This window comes from Lepisosteus platostomus, chromosome 8 (assembly GCF_059453375.1).
Source record: "Lepisosteus platostomus isolate fLepPlt1 chromosome 8, fLepPlt1.hap1, whole genome shotgun sequence".
Lineage (NCBI taxonomy): Eukaryota > Metazoa > Chordata > Actinopteri > Semionotiformes > Lepisosteidae > Lepisosteus > Lepisosteus platostomus.
Genome location: NC_142618.1, coordinates 55,199,901 through 55,222,909, shown reverse-complemented (window position 1 = coordinate 55,222,909; position 23,009 = coordinate 55,199,901). Strand labels below are relative to the sequence as shown.

The following is a 23,009-nucleotide window of genomic DNA, read 5'->3' as shown; positions in this document are numbered from 1 at the left end:
GATAAAGTAGATAAATGTCTATAATGACAATACTGATATATAAACTGCATTAAACATTGACTGTATTGTTAATTTTTATTGGACATTTCTGTAAGACCTTGTTTTGTCCTTTATATTGTATTAAATTATGGTATAAAATTGATTTTTGGGGGTTAAGAGATGATAATTTTTATAACAATCTTGTTTTTTGAATAGTTTCTTCTCGACATCATGTAACAGTGACTGTTTACTTCTGCGCCAGGTGTACTTTTTTTGCTCTATCTACCCAGACGTTTGCAACTGAGAAATAGAAATTTTATAGGATGGTGGGTTTTCTGTGACTTGTGACTGTTTTATCAATGGTCCTTATGCTATGTAGTTCTAGGGAGACTTTACCTAAAAGTCTCTAACTCTTTCCTTCAAGTGGTGCTCTTCAGGACCAGACACCTGGCTTCAGGAAGCCATAGGGAATCTACTTTTGAAGCAATGAACTTGTTGTATTTGATCTTCTCATGGGGGAACACTCAGAAACCTGTTGAGTCTTCTCAGCTACCCGCTGAGGAACCAGGGCTACATCTCCCAGCTACCTTTTGAGGAACCAGACTATATTTCTTCATTAAGCAATTGGGGACTAGCCACAATTGCAAAAGCACATTTTAAGGTGTAATAAGGGGATTTAAGTACTGCAACCTAACCATAGCATCTCTCTCTGTGAAGTTCTCAAGAAACAGTACTTGAGGAGACAGCTTGCTCATGCCTTAGATTAACATTTGCAGTCAACTGATTTAGATTTGCCTGGCTGTTTTGTCTTGCATCTCAAACGAATGCACAAACATAACGGTCAAGGAGGATGTACTTTTATCTTCATTTGCCCCTAGCTGATGATATCTTTCTTTCATGCCAGCGTCACATTAGCCACTGTTCCTTGTGAAATATCACCAAGTTGAGCAGTCTTCATCACCAAAGCTCCTGCCAAACATGCACCAACAATCACCCCTCTCTTAAAGTCACCAAGATCCCCTCCTGTAGCCATATAAGACAAAATAATGGGCAACTATGGAAAGTTAAGTGCTTAATTAACTCAGGAAACACACCTATGTGGAAGCACTTGCTTTCAATATACTTTGTATCTCTCATTTACTCAAGTGTTTACTTAATTTTGGCAGTTACCCATAGTTCAGACAAGATCTGCCATCTATTAGAACATTTAAAATTTGACACTCCATACTTTGTGAATAAGTGTAATTGGGAACTATGCATGTTGAGAACAATACATTAAATACAGCACATACATGTTTTGACATCTTTTTCTACTTTGACACATATCAACTGCAGAGACCAAGTCAGAAATTGCCATTAGTACATAACTATGATTAAGATTCAATGGGTGTCTTTTACAGGTTTCATATTTGTCATGCTAGGTTAACTCTTCAATGGATAGGATAAGAGTTAGGATAACAATGCATAAGGCAGGACACCATCAGAAAGAAGAGGAGGTAACCAGTATGATACTTGTTTAGTCAGGTGTTGTTTATAGAAATCAAGATGAATAAAACACTTTCTTCAGAGGTGATGGGATTTATTGACATAGATTAAAGTTTTTTTCTTTGTAAAGAATATATTTATGGATTTAAGGTGAATAGATAGGTCAGCATGTGTAGGCTGCAAAGGAACATATAATGGGTTTATTCCGTGTTGAAAAGAGAAGAAAGAAAACACAACGTTTCGGCCGTGGAGCCTTCTTCAGGTGTGTCATAACTGAAGAAGGCTCCATGGCCGAAACGTTGTGTTTTCTTTCTTCTCTTTTCAGAATGGAATAAACCTATTACTTGTTCTTTATTAAAATGACAGTACATAATTTATATTTTTTATGTACAACATATTATCCAGTTTTAGCATTATCCAATATTTCTGTTACATGGTGTGTTTTTTAAGTGTAATAATTTCATCAGGGGTTGGAATATATCTGTATGGCACTGCAAATATAGCATTTATTTAGAATTGAAAATAATGGACTGGTAACACAATGAATGAGAAATATTTCTGATTAAACTGGAAACATAGCTTTGATGCTTTGATGTTCTTTAAAAAAGGTATAAATTATAATACATGAATTTATGCAGCTTTTTTTCAACAATGAACAAGTTACATTTTCTGAATGTCTGCTCATCTCTAAAAATGGGACAATAGTGCTATATAAGATATATATTTAAATCAACCAATCAACCAATCAACTCCTTGACATTAACAATTTAGGCAGGTGGCATCTGTGGTCACATAGGAATCTAGGTAGTATTAATTTAATTATCCATTTTTGAATTAGTCATAGTCTTAGTCAACTAAAATGTCTATTATATTTTAGTCACATTTTAGTCACATACTTTTACCTAGTTGATTAAAGTCTCACGAAAATCACTCTTACTTATAGTTGACTTAAACAAATAGCTTAAGTCACATATTAGTCATGCGGCACTAGTTTTTTAATTATATAAAATGCATAAAGGTTTTAATTTAATTCATTTTTGCTCTTCAATATTAAGGAAACTGGTCTAGTCCCCTTTTTAATTTACAGTTATGATTATTAATTTGAGGTTAACTCTTAAATGGATAGGATAAGAGTTTAATTAGGATAACAAACCTAACTAGGTGCATACAGTTTGATAAAGTTAAAATAAAATATATTCTTAAACTGCTTCATCCAATTCAAGTTTGTGAAGGAGCTGGAGCCTATTCCAGTAAGCAATGAGTGAAAGTGGGATACACCCTGGATCGGCACCAATCCATTACAAAGCCCACACAGACACATTCACACCAGGGCCAAATTTCCCAGAAGCCAAACAACCTACAAGTAAGTCTTTGGATTTTGGGAGGAAACTACAGCACACGCTGAAGACCCACACAAACATGGGGGTAACATCCAAAATCCACATGTATAGAGTAACGCCCCAAGTCCAGAATCTGAATGCTGTGAGGTAGCAATGCTAACCACTATGCTGCCATGCTGCCCTGTTTTGTTAATGTTTCAATAAAACTTATCTTCTATCCAAAATACATCCTTTTGCTTCATGCCAAAAATAGAAAAAAATGGAACAATGCTATTATCTGTGGATACACCATATATACTGTACAAAACATGATTATAAGAGATATCATTCTTGTTTTGCTCAAATCTTTATTCTTGTTTTGTTAAAACCAGTACCCTTTCTACAGTAAAGCTTCAGATATAACAATAAAAATGTCATGCAAGCCCATCATAAATCCACAATTATCCTCTGACGTTGGGTTGTTTTATGCTTTGCAGTTAAAACAGATCTTTCCTGGAATCACAAAATCATGCTTTGACAAAAGGTGCCTGGCACATACACATGGCAATTATTATAATGAGCCTTATGACAATCCACACACTAATACAATGGGACTTTTCCCTAATTGCTGGGTTAGTTGTTACTATCAGAGGCCCAAATCACTAGCATCTTGATCTGCAAAGTAACCCTATATTCACAATGCAGATGCATTTATTAGGTGTTTTCTTATACACTTAATTATCCTTGATAACATTCAGTCTGAATTGCTGGAATGAGTAGGCAGGCATGCAGGAGTCTTCTGACTGTCTTCTGTCTTTTTCCCTAATTCTTAACTACATACAGTATATACAGTATTTCAATAAAAATAGCCTTTCTACAAATAAGTTAATAATTGTACAATATTTTTTTTTCTAACGTGAATAAGAAAGATACAATTTCACATCGGCTTTTATTTTTACAGTTTAGTTAAATGCACTCTTCCTGCTTCATCTTACAACCACCACCCAAAAGGTTTTATTCCACGAGTAAGGCCAGAGAGTTGAAGTGGTCGTTTTTGCCGTTTTCCCTAGTCTGGTCTTTGAACAAAGTATTGCTTATAATTGAAACTTTACTTAGGCTAAGTGAAGGATCACTTTAACTAAGCCATTTAAGAAAACATTTTTTTTCTTGTCCAGTTTAGCTGAGTTACTAATTTGTATATTTTTATTTTTCTGAAGTTTATCACTCCTAACTTAGCTGACACTGGAATGACTAACAGTGTGTAAGAGATAATTTCCTCAGAAGGTCATATTAAGAACTTAAAATGTACTCAGAAAGGAAAAATCTAGCTATGTGAGAACATCTTTCAAAGGTGTAACTCTATTTGAAACCCATCAGATCTCTTGTACCACCCTCAGTTTTTTTTTCATTTAAAGTGATATTTCATTCCAAAGAAACACATAGTAAAATAACTGATGGTATACCCCTTCTGTAATGTGTTTGTTCATTGAAAATTATTATTTTCTGAATATATTCAGAATATGTTAACAATGTTTTCTTTGTTTTTTCAGGGTATTACTCTGAATGAGTAATTAAAAAGACTTCAGTGTGCAGATATATTGAGAAACATCGTGAATGATCATCATCAAGTTGTTTTCAGCTCACTCCTGATTGCCTACCTTTCAGCTGAAATTTTGGAGTTTAACAAGACACTCCACTTAAGAGATTGCCAATGCTTACAAGGAACTGCTTGTTGCTGTTCCTTTGGTTTGTCTTTGACAACGGTCTTCTTACACCACTGCATTCTCCGCCACAAAACAGACCGGCAAAGGAACAGCGCAGGGGCATTGTGGAGCTCATGAGAAATGGTCCATCAAGTTTCCAACGAGTCAAACGTGGCTGGGTATGGAACCAGTTCTTCGTGTTGGAGGAGTACATGGGTTCTGACCCACAGTATGTGGGCAAGGTAATATATCTTTTGCTATTTTCACTACATTCACTTACTACCCCTTGGAGCCACATGTATATCTTTTGCATTTTTAAACTGCTACTGAGATACAGATGGAACACAATAAATTTTATTTATTACTGTCGAAATGGTTGTGTAAGACCATTTTAGTCAACTGTAACAGGATCACAGCAGGTCCTGCATAAAGGAGCACACTATAATTGAACTTCTGCAATTTTACCTCCTGGTGCAATTACCCATCATCAGTTTAATAAAGCAAATATCAGCATAGCTGTCACTTTTTAGAATATACATATGTGTCACAAGATATACTGCATCAGGCAGATGTAGAGCTGTTTTGAGAGATAAAGACATACAGGCTAAATATAAGGATGCTAGTCTAACTAAATAATACAATAAAACCTGATTTATTTAAATCTATCATTCTCATCAGCAATAAAATATCACAAATTTAATGCAAAATGCACAACATAAGGCTAACCCTTTGGCTTTACCATTGTTTGCCCTGAAACAATTCTCTCAATAATATATTTTTCAGACTTGTCTTTGAAAGTGGGAATAGATATTTAAAAAGTGTTAATAGCAAATCTGCTGCTGATTCAACTCATTCCTTTCATTGATAAAGTGTCATACAGTACATCTCAAAGGAATCTGACAATTGTGTAGGAAGGTAGTGACCTTGGAAAAGTGAAAGGCAACCAAAAAATGAAAAGTAGCTACATGGACAATATCTCAAAATAAAGAAAGCACCTTATATGGAATACCAAACATATAAAAATACCATTAAACAGTAGAAGACACATTTCACCATATTCACAAAGAATTGATTTCAACATAACCACACAATGAAGGCATTTATTAAAGACTCTCAAAGAAATTCAAAGAAGGACTAATCTACTCACATCACAATAAAGCACTTTGCAGAGAAGAGATTGAGCATGAAATAAACTGGGCTTACTATACAGAAAACAACAAAAATATATTTCTCTTGGTCTCCCTACTGAATCAAACTGAAGTCCTTTATCAAGTGTAGCTAGTCCCGGTTAAAGAAAAAAACCCAAAAAAGAAATGTTGTGGCTCTTAGGAGTTTATTACAAGGAATCTCCCTCCTGTGTTCTGGTTTTGCAATACCTTGCTATACTGAAATCAGGTGGCTGGTGACAGCCTTTACATGGATTTAAGCAACATGCCAATTGCAGGTGCAACGAAAATGGTCTGTGCAGGTGCAATAAGAGGTAATTTAACCTGAATTAGAGGGACAAAAGGAGTACAAAGGAAGAAGGAAAAAAGAGTACACATGCCAATTTCCATAATGTCACAATCCTATGCTTATCTCAGTTACAGTTGCTCATGCAGGTGTTACCATGCTTAAAAACATTAGTGACATTATGCATCTTTAACTATGAGAAAAGGATTTAAACATCCATTTGCATGCCAAGTTTTACAATGCACATTTCCTGTGGAATAAGAGAAGTCTCAGAACAATGGTGTGTGATTCAGGACTTTCTGTAGTAAGCTTGAAAAATCAAGGAATTGTTATTTCCAAGATTTTTTACTCTTTTACTTCCTTTTTTTTCCTTTCAGTATGATTTCATTTTTGTAAAAAAATATGGTAACTTGTTTTGAATGACCTGTTTATATTCAATATCTTTACATTATATTCTCTATTTCTGTTTACAAGATTACTTTTAGAAAATCATAATTTCATCTTGCAACAACCCAGGATACCATTTATACTGTAAATGGATGCACAATACTTTATAAAAAGCAAAATAATTTCTTTTTCTTTAGTTTAAAAAGCATATTGCTCACTGAAAGGGTCAATATTATGACTTACAGTTTCAGGGGAAACAGCAAATGGTTTGTGTAGTCATGTCTAATACAATTTAATGATTCAATTAAATTCTATTACATTCATTAGTGTTCACTAATTCAAGAGCAAAAGAATAGGAATTTATGAAAGGATATGAAAACAAAAAGAAAATAATCAGTGTGACATCGCTATACCATCACCTGACATTTCTGTTAAGGTATCTAGTGTGCAAAATACAAAACACATGGTGTCTTTCCTTAAATTCAGTATTAGTTTTAATTTTATTAATTAATATGTCACTAATTGAACTTGGAAGAATCAAGTATTTCCTACATATTCAGCAAAAAAATATTACTGTACATGAAATCTAGTTTTAGGTTTCTGTATTATCAATCTTTTTGGTTATGAGTATTAATGGGTTATCATTTCTTATTGTTATGCCAATGTGTATATATTTAAGAGTTTTAAATACAGACACACATTGAATGAATATTCAGTATTAAATGTGATCATGATGTATTGAGATAAATAAACATTTTAATAATATTAGTCACATATACAATTGTCCATAAATAATTTCATTTCAGTTTAGTATTTAGTACAAAAGCTCTGCCAAGATAATTCACAGCTACAGATGTGCAGTAATTTTTTACTGTACATAAAATTATGCACCAGGTTTGCCAGTAATTCAGTTTCTCATTATTATGCATTTAAGACCTGAAGGACATTTACAATTGTAATATATGCTGAAGACAAATGCTGCAAGACTTGGTGAAAATGGGTGTTAAAATGATGTCTGCATTAAGGATAATGATGTCATTTATCTGTGCTGCCAATATTATGTTTTTTTTTTCATACATTTTATTAATGAGACTTCTGTTCAAATTACTGTGGGGTCATATTTCTAAAATGTTAATGTCCCAATCAGTTTCACTTACTGAAATTCGCACTATTTTATATTGGTTCTTGGATTATGATTGATCTTATAAAAATGAGACTCCCTAAAGTACATACAGTATATATATGTATTCTATTTGGTTTTTAGATCACACTGATTAATAACATGTACTAGTGGAAAAAAAACTGAATTTGTTTGCAAACTGCACTCTGATATCAGGTTTAACTAATGAAGCACTGACAATATAATTAATAGCACTATTTATTTAAATACTTTCCTGGAAATGCTGAAAACTGGTATTGTCTGTTTACATTCTAAAATAAAGGTCATGCATAAAAATATATATACAGTATGTCAACAAAAATATAAAATTTTAATTTAATTAAAAATAGTAGCAAATAGTAAAAAGAGAATTGATAAAACCAAAACAAATAGAATTTTCACACAAAAATAAACAATGCACACATATTCTAGGCATTGTAAATATTAAAATTAAATCACACTAAAACAAATCATCTTGAATTTCTTCCTTACAAGGCATATCAAACTTGCTCTGGCCAACAGTTTAGATTAGCATAGAACTCTAAACACTAATAATCTCTAATGAGCTACTTTCCTTGTTTTGCAGTGTAGATTTGGAGGTATTTTTTTAAAAAAAGCTTAAGTCAAAACAGGTCATTTTAATATTTTTTCAAGGTTAAAGTTTTAAAAGACTTTTACATTCTTAAAAAAGGATTTAAACTTCATTTAATCATGGGCTACTAACTTACTTTTCTATATAGCAATTGAACACATACTAGAAATACAATTTGAACAACATTTTTCCAAATGCTCGTTGCATAGAATATTTTCTCCCTATCTGCTATGTAATATGAAATATAAACTACAGTTTGAGGGACAGCTTGAAATTGTTATGAGCATTGTGCTTTTTACTTTACCTGACTATTGGTAAGTCTCATGACAATAGCAGTTTCTGAATAAGTAAGAATAATTCTTAGTACCCTTAAAATCTTCAGTTTGAAAAATAATGCAGCCAAGTGTTTTGAATGTGAGGGGATGATACAATATATAAACTATACTTAGGTTCTCTGCATTTTCTTACATTCTGCCTAACAGAAAACCACTACTTTGATAGAATAAGAAAAAAATAATACTGCTTAACATCAATGATAGCTTTTATAGAGAACCTGAATATGTAGTTTACAAAGAGATCCGATGAATGATACAAATAGTCTAGCGCTGATGTAAAAAAACATTTTTAGATGAGTTCATATTTTGTGCAGCATTAAAATGTTAATATAGGGGTGCGTTGTAGGGCTGAGGATTTATCATTTAGTGAAAACCTACAGAAATTAGCATTGTTATCTCACAGTGACATTGCTAGTATTTCAGCATTGTGTACCTCAGGGGAAAAACAAACTCAGATGGTAAAACTATACTCAAAACTGTAGTATGATTTATGTTTAGTCATGAGATAGTAAATTTTTTGTTTCACGAGCCATATATTTACCACATCAAGATGAGACATAAAATTCCTTAATACTCTAGGTACCAGATACTGGGCATTCATCTTCTTCAACTTCGATCTGTCAAGTATGTGATTCATGACTGTATTCCTGTCTGCATCTAGAATCCCATCAAACTTAGCATGTTCCAGGGTGAGTGATGAGTAGACTAACATTATAGAAGCATAAAGTAGAACACAACTATTTTATCAAAAATATTAGTTTTTAAATTTCCCATTCCCATTCTTCATCACCCCCTGACCATACTATAGAAATTAGAAAATGTATGTACACTGTGTTTTGTTCTTCTCAAAAGATGACATTATATACAGGTATATAGTAACAAAAACTGACAAATCTACAAACATCTTGTTGCTTCAAATGTGACCTTTGTAACATTGTGTAAAAGGAAGTGGCAGGAGCAACCAACCTCTCACTCACTAGAGGTCAGATAAGAACTCTTATACAGTACTTGTAAATAGGCACATGAGGTGAAATAGGTAATTGATTAATGATAAATTAACTAGTTAAAGGTAGGTATTGCATATTCACAAGTGGGAGTATTTAATGAAATTCTTGACATGTACCACCACCCAATTTCCTCCCATTACCCCAAATACCAAAAAGAAGGCTCCCAACTAAGAAAGAAGGAAGAAGAACAACCCAAAAGGGACACTCCTTTCCTTCCCTTGTTGAATCCATGACACTACACCACCAATGCCCCTCATCCTTACAAAGCAGTCATAAATATCAGAGCAATAATTAGGAAGAGACAATAAATCACATATATACAGATGCAGCCATTCAAAATGCGCGGTAAAAACCCGCGGTACGGTAACCTACACACAAGCCACCGCGGGGCACCGGAGCATACCGCAGGGCAAGTGATTGGCTGGCCAAAATGACCGACAGGGGCACTCGTGGTGCATTGGTTGGTAGTGCAAAGATTTAATCATTTAATGTCTTTACTGTGCACATTTTAATCCGCTTAGTTTTGAATATTTATATGGATTTTACCACTAAAGGGAAATTTTAGTAGCTGAGCATAACGCATCTGAAGGTCATAAACGATATTAATTTAAAACATTACTGTATGTATGTAAACTGTACTGTGTATGGCTGGTCTTGGTAGTTTAAAGAAAAAATACACACCAGTCTTCCATTTCTCCCTAAACATTTTAAGCATGAAAGTTTTATGAAACGGTACCCAAATATGCGATTGCTGTATAGAATGAATTTTAATTAAAAAAAAATATTTAACACGAACATTAAGCTGTTTACATGTTCCGCCTGAGAACAGTCACCCGTTGCTACCCAACGCAGAATGGTGATTGGCTGACACCATCTGACATCTGATTGGAGAAAAAAGACGTGCTGGTTTGCTATACCAGGAAGAGGATTTCTTTCAATTCTAAACGTGTATTTTAAAAGTTTAAGAAGTAAAAACTTACAGCGTACAGAGATTTCTAAACTGATCAGGATCGTTATCTTTGTCTTATGCATAAAAATGTTCACCGCTCTGTCCAGCAAATTAATAATAAACTTTATTTTATATAGCTTTTTAAACGAATAAGTAATTAGATTGCTCATAAACCTAATCACTTTTTCTTTTTGTTTAGGCTCAGATTTCAACTATAGATCGTATTATTAATAACCATAATAACAACCAACCAACAAAAACAACCATATAAACATAATACCAACCAAAAACATAGATAACAACCACAATACAAAATCAAATAATCAAACCATTTTACACTCGCAAAGTCCTCCAATTATCATAATCCCGCCCCTTATGCAAAACCAAACCTTCCTCCCATCCCAGTTTATCCTGTTTATCATAAACAAAATCCACCTCAATTTTCAACATAAAGCATTACACAAAATCAATACCTCAACACTCCATACTCAACAACGATAATTCACAAACAGCCAGAACATGTAACTACACATTCCCAAACATACCCAAACATAGCCCCGCCCCTTATGCAAAACCAACATCCCTCCCCTGTTCTCTCTCTCCCCTGGCGGTTGTAATTGTTTTTATTTTCAAATAAATTTTAGCAAAGTCATGTATTTTAAAAATCTTAAGATTTTTCTATTTATGTCTTTATTTAGTGGTTTCATTAGTGACAAAGGCTAAACTTTCTTGGAAAAATGTCTTTTATGTAAACCATGTTTGCTATTAATTCATTCAGGGCTAAAATATGTTCATTGTCTTCTAATGAAAGAAGGGTTCCTTTCGCCGTAGTCGGGAGCCTAGCCTTTAACTAGTAAGTACTGTATTTACTGGGTTTTTGAGGGGGGTGTCTTTCGCTGGAAATCTCGCCTCCTACTTTGAAAATACCCGTGAAACCGGTTCAATTCGTCACAGCCAGCACTCCTGCAGAGAGCTGGGTTGTACTTGCAGTGCATACAGTACACGCGTTATGCTCTTCGTTAATGTCTGTGAAGTTTTATTTAATCTCTGAGCCATACTGATTCTTCTGGAAGCCAGTTTCCGCCAGGGAGTAAAAAAAAAAACACACTATGGTATTCTCTCCAATGCAGTGCAGTTAAAAACATACCTCTGATGCTGCTCCTAAATGAATATCGTTTATGACCATCAGAAGCTTTATGCTCCTTTTCTTTTTTCCAGTGGATTGAACAGGGAGAGGCATTTCATGATGTACTTTTCACTGATGAAACAACAGTGGCTCTGGAACAGTTTTCAACCAAGTCGTTTTATAAAAAGGGGAGATATGTACACGTTACTGAAGCTAAAAGTTTAGCCTTTGTCACTAATGTAAACACTAAATAAAGACATATAGAAATCCCATTTTTAGGATCAGAGTCTTACATGTGGTTATTTCGAAAACGTTTGTACGTGCTCCTTCTTACCATGTTACTGTTTACCGTTACTGACCATATTAAGTTTAAGTGCCTGTGGGCACTTTTCCTGTCCATGGGGGGTGGACCGTCTTTTATTAGAAGGTTAGTCTGTTCTACTCTGAGAATGTAGAGGCGGTGGGAAGTGCCCGCGGTCATTTAATTAGTATTAAAATCTTAGTTATCTTTCTAGTTCACAGGTTTGCATGCATAATTTAATTTTGAAAGCCACTGAGACATCAGGTACTACTGTTGTATTTATGAAAAAGAAACAAAACAAAAAACATACTAACAACTGTGCCATCCTACTCCTTAGTTAATACATTTTATTCATAAACAGTTAACATTGTTAGCAAAATATTTTGAATGATATTTAACCCTATTTTTTCTTTAGTTTTGTATTTAACTTATTATATGATAGTCAGACTTAATGTATATTAATGTATATTTGAACAATGAAAATATATTTTTACAAGATTTTACATTAAGCACTTAAAATTAATATGGTTAATAATAGTAAACTGTAACATGCTGTTACAAGATCGGTTAACTGCAAAGAAAATCCTTTCAGAGAAAATGTTTCAGGTGTGAAGAACAAACCTGTTCCCACACACCCTGCCCCCACTACCATTAGAATATACACAAACATTTTAGCGTTTCATTCTGAGCAGAAGACCCTCACACCTGAAGAGTGCTGGCTGTGACGAATTAAACCGGTTTTACAGGTTTCAATCACAGATTGGGACTCAGTAAAGTAACACACAGCGCCACTGGATTTGATAATACTGTACCTAACCAAAATCCGCAATATGGAAACAGAACCTAATTGTTGATAGATGATGTACTCGTAACATTTTTTCAAGACGAACTACAACATTTAAAAAATGACTTGTATGTACTTGATATCTCTAATCAATCCACGGGTTCCAGCACAAAACGAAACTAAAACGCATACCGTTTCGCGCTTCTTATTAGTTGCTCAAAAGTAATTTGACCGTATGAAATGCATAATATAAACCTAGAAACATATACGTGAGCAGTACTTAAGCACTGTAGTATCGGTGTTAAGACATACCTCTCAAATACTGTAAATCAAGTTAAAAATATCTCAAGACCGATTCTGGTCGTAATGAAACCATGTTTCGTGTATGTTTTCTTTTTCATCTTGAAATAACTCATTTCTAAATACCTTTTTCACTGTTAACATCTTGTAGCAACTTTGCGACAAAATATACACTCTGACAGTTCATCCTGCTACCAACATTAAATAAAACAAATCTTAAGATTTCTATATTTATGTCTTTATTTAGTGGTTTCATTCGAAGCTTACAATGTTTAGGGAGAAATGGAATACTGGTGTGTATTTTTTTCTTTAAAGTACCGAGACCAGCCATATACTGTATGTTTATGTTAAGATTTCCCTTCAGTGGTAAAATTAGATATGAATATTCAATACTTAAACGGGCACAGTTAAGACATTAAATAAACATATACATATTGTATACAGTACAGTTTGCATACGGTAATATGTTTATGTTACGCGATTAAAAAATAAATAAATAAAACTGAAAGGTCCAGCACTAGCTGGATTCGAACAAACAACCTGCCAGTTGGTAGTCACACACATAGACCAGTAGGCTACAAGACAGCTCGCATAAGCAGGCAGGCGAAACAGCCCTGCCGCAGTACACGGATATAATCATACCGTTATTAAATTCTTGAGATACACGATTCCATATTATATTCCCTTTTAATCAAATTCTAAAAGTATGCTTGTTGACTCCGGTATCACGTTAGTTAAAGACTTCAAAGCTTACAATGTTTAGGGAGAAATGGAATACTGGTGTGTATTTTTTTCTTTTCATGATAGGTGTCGCATTTTAAATCATTTTCGTAGTTAGAAATTATGAAACGCCCTGTTAAAAGCAAGGAAGTTTTTATGCCCGTTGAAGTAAAACAAAATGCCTGACAAAGTATGGCTTGGACAGATTCCAAGTGCTTGTACAAATGTGCTAAAGAAATTATACTTTGAGTATACAGCTTGTCCAAAGTCATCCATTATTAATACTATTAGTAATATCTTCAGTAAAGGCTTTGATGCATAAATATTTCTGATAAAGGTAGGTTGTGTACTTTTGTCCAACTGAGCAATCTTGCTTTCATAAAATATACCAACATTTGAATGACTGATGATTAACATGCTGTAATACACAGTTCAAAATTAAAGGCTCGAATGCTGTACATGAGAGGTTAAGCTCCCCCTGGCGGTTTTACAAGGCGACGCCGGATAGCTAGTCACGTGACACACGTGATACCGCGTGATACCCCGGTGGGCGTGTCGCGGTATGCCGTGAAATACCTCACCCATTTTGAATGGCTGCATCTGTACAACTGTGCTGTGTCTCACTCAATAAGCATAAGAAAACATAAATCCACTCTACCAAAGTCTCATAAACATAACTTGATAAATTGGATCAAGTACACATTTTAAATGGTATGTAGAAGAATATGGGGCAAGAATCAGTTTGAATGAAGTAAATGTAGAAAAAAATAAAATATTACTGCATTGCAGAAATAAAACATCCATGTGTAAATAAAGAAACAAAGAATGACAAACAATGTAGCACACAAAATGGACATTCTAGGTCTGATCTAACCCACATTCACATGTATTCTTGAAGAACATGTGTGGTTATTCCATCCAATAAATTGACACTTTCTAACAAACTTTCTTGCAGATTTCCTCCCTCCTGTAAAATCACTACTGGTTTTCCTGTTTTTTCTAAAAGCAATTGTCTATAAGTGAAGCGAAGAAGCTTAAAATTATACTTAGGGCTTGATCTAGTCTTGCTAAAAGTGGTCTCCATTGATTATGTGTCTTCTATTTATTTCCAAGCCCCACAGTACAAGAGTGGATTGCCTTACTCACTTCTTTCTGTAAATACTATTACTAAGTTATGATAGGAAATGTCCCAAAGATTTTCAGCTTTGTATTCTGAATTATCTAGTTTCGCTGTGCAAGTATTCACTAACTTTTTCATTTTCCTTTGTTTACTCTAGATCAAGTTTTGTTTCAGGTGTCAGTTACATCTGAAAGTTAACGCCTGACCTATTATAGATAAACCACAATCTTTCTGGTACACTAAGTTTCAACAAGTAGCAACTGTTGAAATTTATTGTGTGAATTTTATTTAGTTGAATAGTGTCATATTCTTTCAGCATCTTTTTAATGAGATAAGAAGTAAGTGAATTTGTTTGTTTTCAAGTCCCAGACATCTCAGATGACACAGCATCACAAACATACTGTAATAAAAATGATAAGAGACAACAAAAACAGACAGCAGGATCTGTACCCCAGCCTATCATCTGATTATGACAGTATGTGATTTATCAATACAAGTGTATTTTCAATAAATTTACATGATAACTATTTGATTATGGGATGTGCATTGTTCCATGAAATACCAGTGGTGTGCTTTGATATGTTTTTATGAATGTCTTAGCATAGAAAACCACAACACCTCTACTAAAGCACTTTATCAATCAAACAAATAGGCAGAAACATTGTCTAACCTAACATATTTTTTTAATCTACAACTTTGTTTGCCATTTTTTTATTTAGTCATTTTTAAACGGAAAAGCTACTCGATATAAATCAATATAAATTATTCATTGAATTGAATTCAAATGAAGATAAATATTTAAAAAAAATGTAGAGGAAAGAAAATTAAATATAAAGCTTTTCCATATTAAGATAAAAAATTCCATTACCGAAATCTAGGCTTTTGAAAAGGATAGATTTTTTTACAGTCCCATTCTTTCAAGAGCAGGCAAATATTGTCAGACTGATCACAGCTCAGAAGGCAAGGGATGGACTCCATACGGGTTACAAGGTCGCAAAAAATCCGAAACCTGTAAAATAAATAGGGAAGTCTGGGGCCAGAGTCCAAGGGCGAGTGAAAGTCCAAAAAACCCAGAGGTAGATTCAGTATAAAGCGCCAAAGACATAATCCAAAAATCAAGGTCAAGATACAGGCCGAAATCCAGAAAATAAGCATTATCAGTGTCATCAGGAGGGACTGGGAAGCTTGTAAAAACTGATGGAACACAATGGAGGAAGGTACTGGCAAATTATGGATGAAAACCTGACCTAAAACCCAGACAAAAATTCCCTTTCAGCAGGAAGCTGATAGGCTAATGCTAATGCTACACTGGAGTTGGCTTAAGAATACAAACGTGAATGCCATTGAGTGGCCTTCTGAATCCTATTGAAAATCTGTGGAAAGACTTGAAAACTGTTGTCCATAAGTGATTTCCAATCATCTTTATAGCGTTTGAGTAAATCTGCCAAGCAGAATTGACAAAAAGTGCACCAGGCCAGTGTCTGCAGTTGATATACAGGAGACTAACCTAAAAAAATGGTTTAAATTGCTTCCAGCACATCTTCATCAAGTTCATGAGACTGAATACTTAATTTGATTATATTTTTGTGATAATATCACTAAATGCACACAATAGGAAAGATCTGAGTTATTTTGTATTTATTTTGTATTTTCTTTTCTAATTGGTATTTACAATTCATTGCTTAATTAGTTTTATATAAAATGTGTAAAGTGTTGTCATCCATCCATCTATTTTCTAATCTGCTTATTGCAGGGCTGTGGTGATAGTTGGAGACTTAGTGGGCAGACAAGTGGCACAAAATGGGAAATTATCATTCCCAAAAAATAATATTGTTCTGTAAATTATTATTTTAAGTTGGCATCAGCTAACATGAATACTGTTAGATCAGGATATTACATAGTATTACATAGTACAAAAAGGTCAGAGGATTTTTCTAAAAAAACCTGATAAAGCCCAGTTAAATTGTTCATTAATGTGCATATACTTTAGCTTGTGAGGCATCTTTATGAAACATTAAAAATAGTGCCGCAAGCTTTCTTCAAGCAACAGTTACAAAATAAATCACCTTCATTAAGAATGAAGGTAAATAATTGTATTGAAACACCTATGAGAGGCATGGTAAACTGAGAATAAAAGTCAATTTGTATCATCTGTTTTTAACCGAACCAGCCAGGCAAGCTGTCATATAGTACATACAAAGAAAGTATATTCAAACTGCCCTCAGGTAAGAGATTATTTTTGGAAAAATGGAGCTACAGCAGGGAAATTAAATCTTCAGAATCAGATCATTTTCTGAGTCAATTAGAGGAATCTTTAAATTGTCATTGATGTTACTTTTTTTAAAATATTTTCCTACTCATCAAAAGTAACATACTGTATATACAGCTTGTTTCTGAAAAAAGCAGATTGTGTGCCAGGTTTTACCAATGAGAGATTGATACAGTATAAACAGAACACCAAAAATAGAAAAATAAAGATAAAATTATAAATATTATAAAGATGATAAAATTATAAAAGATAAAAGAAACTAGAAATGTAGTGTTTGTATAAGTATGTGTAATAGTGTTTTACTGTATGTGCAAAGGTTCTTTGAATCACGGGATTAACATCTGGATTGTAATTTTACAGAATATCTTATTTAATTCATTTATTGAATTTTAAATAAAACACCAATCAATAAATTGTTCAATATATGCTTAAAAAATCCAAAACCATTCTAACATATACCATAATAGAAAATATGTTATATGAAAATACTCAAATCTTGCAAAACTTTTTGGAGGTAAATTAATTTCTTCTTCCAAAATTGTTATATTAATCTAGCTATTCTCTCTTTGATACCCAATTAAATGAGAAATTATTTACAGTGCATCATTTAGGATAGATATGAAATGCTATGCTTGTTTTTAGGAATCATGTTTTTTCCTTTGTATTGTTAGATTACTAAACTCATTAAAGAACATTTTGAGATAAACAGTCATTCACAAGGCTTTGAGGCAAAGCCAGGAGGCTGCTTCTTAAAAACAGTTTAGATATACCCTGGAGTGAATTGCAAAGGGATAACAATTGCAGCTTAGTAGATTGCAAAACTGCATCCTCTAAATACTGTACATATCGATTTACACTTGAATTCTTGAATGCTAAAGTATATTCACTGTACATTTTATTGCACTTAAAAGTACAATTTTGAGGAACTCAAACAGGTTGCACACTGCTGAATTTCAGTAATACAGCCCTTCCCTTTGTAGAAGATCGTCATAGTTATTTCCTTATTTTTTTCCCTATTACTGATTTACCGAATATTGAGGAGTTAAAAAAAAAACCTTCTCAAAAACATAAGATTGTGTTGTTGTGACAGGCCCTGTTCACTGAGCCACTTACATAGGTTATGTCAACCCCCCTCTGAAAGCTAGTCTGTGTAAAACTCTGCCAAGGCAGATGCTTTTAAGAACTTAACACATTAAGCTTCTGCTTTCACATTACAGTATATTACCACTTCTCACATAAAATGGAACTGAATTTTTGACACTCTATCATTCTTCTAATGCTGGAGAAATGAAAGTACCCTCCCATTTGAAGTAATATTCCCTTATTTTTTGAGAGAATCCTGTTAAAAGCAAACATTGCAAGACAAAGATCTTCTCTAAAAAACTTAAAATACTTGTCTGATTTGGAGCCATGCACAAACCAAAAAGTATTTTATTTGGTCTGATTCAAATTAAACAGATGCATTTTGCAAACCTGTCAAGCTATTAAATTAAATGCTTATCTGAGCTTCAAAAGATATCAGTGAAGACTGGCAGATGTGCACACTTACATTTTTAAGGGTGAGTTAATATCGTTAAGTTTTACACAGTTAACCATTTCATATTAGTCGCAGCAAGGAGCAGGAATGTTGTTGTGCTTAAGTCAGTGCTTCAATACTCTTGTCTTATAAAATTACAGTTGAAGTTTTACTCATGACCAATTATTTGCTTCTTTTCATAAGTGACAAAATATACTACTCTACAAACACATAGCCTAGTGCTCTATTGGTAATATACAGAAATGTAATACAATGCATGTTTAAAATATATGTGTGCATATAGAGAAGCAAGTATGACACAGTTTCTGTTCTGGCCACAAGATGTCAAAGCAGAACTGAAAGAGGAACTAAAAGTCATTGTAATACCTAGAACTAAAGGATTTAGGAGGTATGATTGCACAACAGAATGTCTCACAGACAAATGCTTAGTGATTCTTGTCCTGATTTCAATGACCTTGAATATCACTGATTTATCTAGGAAGTTGCTGTACCACTTGCTCTCCAGTAGACCGCAACAGTGTTATGCTATTCACTTTCTCTGTTTTGATCCATCACACACCAAAAAGTTAATTAATTACTTCTAAAAAATAATTAAAATGACATTATTTAGCAGATTACAACATTATTTGGCAGAGTAAACAAGTGTTTTATTTTTTTAGGAATATGGCCTGGATGTACCCGACTGCCAGAGGCCCTCCAGATTAATACTAGTCTTCTAAGAAGTTCTGGCATTATCTGCTCATACACTGGTAGTGACTTGTCACTGGTATAAACCCTTATTCAATATGATGTAGAAAAACAATAATTGTTATTATAGTTTTACATATATATTGAACTTATGTCACAGATGTTCACTATCATGGTCACATCATTCAGCTTTATATTGTGCCATTTATTTGGAATTCTATTGTGGAATTCTGAGCCTGATAGTTTCTTTAGCTTGCCCATTCAGTACTTAGTTTAATTAGAAAAATGCCACACCTTTGGAGCTTGAAACTTTTAAATGTATTTTATTTCTTTTTATGATGATGTACCTTAAAAGAGTAAGAAGGTAGGCTTTCTTTATGGAGTTATTCAAGGAATCTTCATCTATAAAATCCTGTCACCACCGTTAACAATCTTGAATCCATGGGTTTCAGTCTCAGCTTGCTATAACTAAAAATTAGCAGAATTTATCATAACATTTAAGAAGATTTTGTGCAGGAGCAGAGGGGGATGGCTTTAGACTACAACTGAAGAGAAGGCTGGGTGACTGGAGACTATAAGCCACAGTAATAAGGAACATAAGAAAAGATGCCAACCAGTTTATCTATTATGCTAGTCTTGTAGTCTAGTGAAACTAACTGAAACTAACTTTTCATATTAAATGAGTCCTGTTTCAGATACCTAAACGAGTTCCAATTAACATAATTTTCCACTGAATCCTTGTTTCACTACTGAGTGTGAAATAGTGACCTACTGTACAGTGTACACAATCTAATTAAATCCACAGCTCCAATCATATCACCAAAGTACCTAAGGCTATATTTGAGCTAGATTAATCTAGGCTAAATTAATATTAGGGTATTTATATAATAAATATAATATAATATCAAGGTTACAGTAATTTAAATATCTTGCACAACATGACTATGTAGAAAACTACAGTATATCAATAAAAAACAGCCATTTAATGCTACTGCACAAAACAGTTTGAAAAAGTAAATGTTTTACTTCATCATCAAAATAGTAGCACAATATATATCAGATATATCTAATATATGTAAAGCTATCAGTACTGTTTGTACCTGAGTTTAAGGAGATTCATCATTAGTTTCATCAGTATAAACACAAATAGAAGAATAGGTTATACCCAACATTTTTAACAATACTGCATGTGTAGGAACTTTCTATATTTTATCTGTTGTTTTTACAGTATTTCATTCTTTTTGGGGAAGAATGTTGACAATCATAATTTTGGAAAGTTCAACTATGAAAGCACTTTTATTGAAGCTTTCAAGCTTTCATTTCTCTTTCTGGTTTTATGTTTTTCACTCATACTATTCTCAAAAGATCCATTTGCCTGCAGAATTAATTAGACAGATCACAATTAAATGCATGAGTGCACATAAGAAAGGTTAGTGTAGTTCGATCACCTGGATAATCAAATATAATAATCAAAAATATCGCTAGACTACGCCCTATGCTATCACTAACTGTGGCTGAAAAGCTAATCAACACATTTGTGTTCTCTCGAATTGACTACTGTAATGCTCTACTCGCTGGGGTATCTAAATCTACTTTGAACAAACTGTGGTATGTCCAAAATTCAGCAGCCAGAATCCTAACCAGGTCTAGTGTAAACGATCACATTACTCCTATCCTGGAGTTCTTGCACTGGCTTCCTGTCAAATTCCATGTGGACTTTAAAATTCTCATGCTCACCTACAAGGCTCTGCATGGCTTGGCACCTCAGTATCTGTCTGAACTATTATCGCCCTACTCCTCACCTTGCAACCTTCGCTCTTCTAATTCTGGTCTCCTTACTGTCCCCCAAGCCTGTATACATTGTATGGGTGACAGGGCCTTCTCCTGTTATGCCTCCAAGCTCTGGAACTCTCTGTCCAAGGATATCAGAGAGTCACCTTCTCTAAACTCCTTCAAATCCAGACTCAGAACCTTCTTTTTTAGAAAAGCCTTTACTTAACTGGTTCCGTTCTTCACCCCTCTGCTTTTCTTATTACCACCATCCACGGTCTCCTCTGTATATTGTAATTGTGTTTTATCTTGTGCATTCTTTTTATTTATTGTTGTTGTCATTCTGTAAAGTGCTTTGAGAAGCCACCTTTAAAGGCACTATATAAAATAAAGTTTATTATTATAAGTTTATTATTAAGTGAAATTATTAAACAGTGAATTAACATTATTGAAAATAATAAAGCACACAAGCCAATTTAAGTAAACATGTTCAGCCTACTCTTTTACATTTTCAGCTTTTTATTCCAATGCTTATTCCAAAGCCATTCAAGAACCTTTCTTTGTATGTTTCTTCCCAACACTATCTGATGAGGAAAATGACATATCAACACAGTATTATTTTACTGTGATACTTTAGGACTAGCTCCTCTCATTTAATATCTCTTCCACCTTAATTTTGTGCTTGGCTGCTTAAATTGCATATTCCAGATTTCAATCCTCACAAACCTGTCTATTGCCTCCACAGTATTTTTGTCAATTAATTTTATCTTTTGTAAGTTGACTAACTTTGGCATGCATAAATACAGTAGGTACAGTAGCTCTTTCAAATTGTTTTCAATGTTATACCAATAGCTTGTTTTCATGTATCACTCAGAACTTGTCTACATTTAAATATTATCTGTCAGTTGTTTGCTTAAACTTTAATTTTATTTACATTTTTGGAATTATCTTTGCAGCTTCTACCGTATTTGTTTTCCTCCTGTTTTGGTATCATCTATGAATTTTATTAGCTTACTAAATATACCAGAATTTATATTGCTGATATAAATCAGCAAGAACAGTTAGCCTACTACATTTCCATGTGTTACTGCACAAATTAGATCACCCCAATTTGAGTCCTCATCATATTATCTGATTTCTGCTTGTTAACTGCTTCTCAGTCTTTGTGAGCACTGTGGCTTTTAATTTAAGAATTAATATTCTATGCTGAACCTTATCAAAGGCTAGTAAACTATATATTTCATATCAGACTTTGCTACTATCCATTGCTGACTTATTATTGTGACATTGCTGCTGCTGTGTTATTCCACAAAATCATACAGGTTGCTGAGAAAACATCATATTTTCTTATTCTGGTAATTGTCTCCATGATTATTGTCACTATATGTATATACTGTAGCTCATGTCATTGTTCCTGGAGTGTTGTACACAATAAAAGTCAGACTGATGTATAATTAACTGGCTTTGTTTGCCCTAAATGTTTATGGTTGAGTATTACATTGCAATTGTCCAGCTGATTTGAATATCTTCTCTCTCTTAACTGTCTGATTATATATTTAATGGTTTATAAAGAATACCTCTTATTTCTTTGAATACAGCTGAAAAAAAAATAGCATTAGGATCAGACACTAAAGTCTAAATTATTTCTAGCCTATAGAGCATGCCCTGTTATACTTCCAATGTTTAATACGGTGGTTCTGTGGCTAAGTATCTGCACCTTTGGCTGGAAGGTTGCCGGTTCATATTCTGTGGCCTGCAGAGGAGTCCTACTCTGTTGGGCCTCTGAGTAAGGCCCTTAACCCCAACTGCTCCATGGGTGCCATATAAATGACTGACCTTGTGCTCTGACCCCAAGCTTTTCTCCCTCTCTGTGTGTCTCATGGAGAGCAAGTTGGGGTGTGCAAAAAGACAAATTCCTAATACAAGAAAATGTATATGGCCAATAAAGTGATCTTATCTTACTTTTTGGAGTGTTGCTTCATCCTGATGCGTATTATATACTCCATCTGCAAATTAGTTTCACAAAAA

General features: G+C 33.7%; 1 protein-coding gene across 1 annotated transcript in view; it reads left to right on the top strand.

Moving 5' to 3' along the window:
- The window catches only part of LOC148657544 (cadherin-12-like), a 140,106-nt gene that overhangs the window by 52,249 nt on the left and 64,848 nt on the right, over positions 1-23,009 (top strand). Inside the window, exon 2 of the mRNA XM_088643968.1 lies at positions 4,334-4,728. Within this exon, the coding sequence (XP_088500094.1) occupies positions 4,495-4,728 (234 nt within the window). The 5' untranslated portion in view covers positions 4,334-4,494. The remainder of the gene's footprint in view (positions 1-4,333; positions 4,729-23,009) is intronic.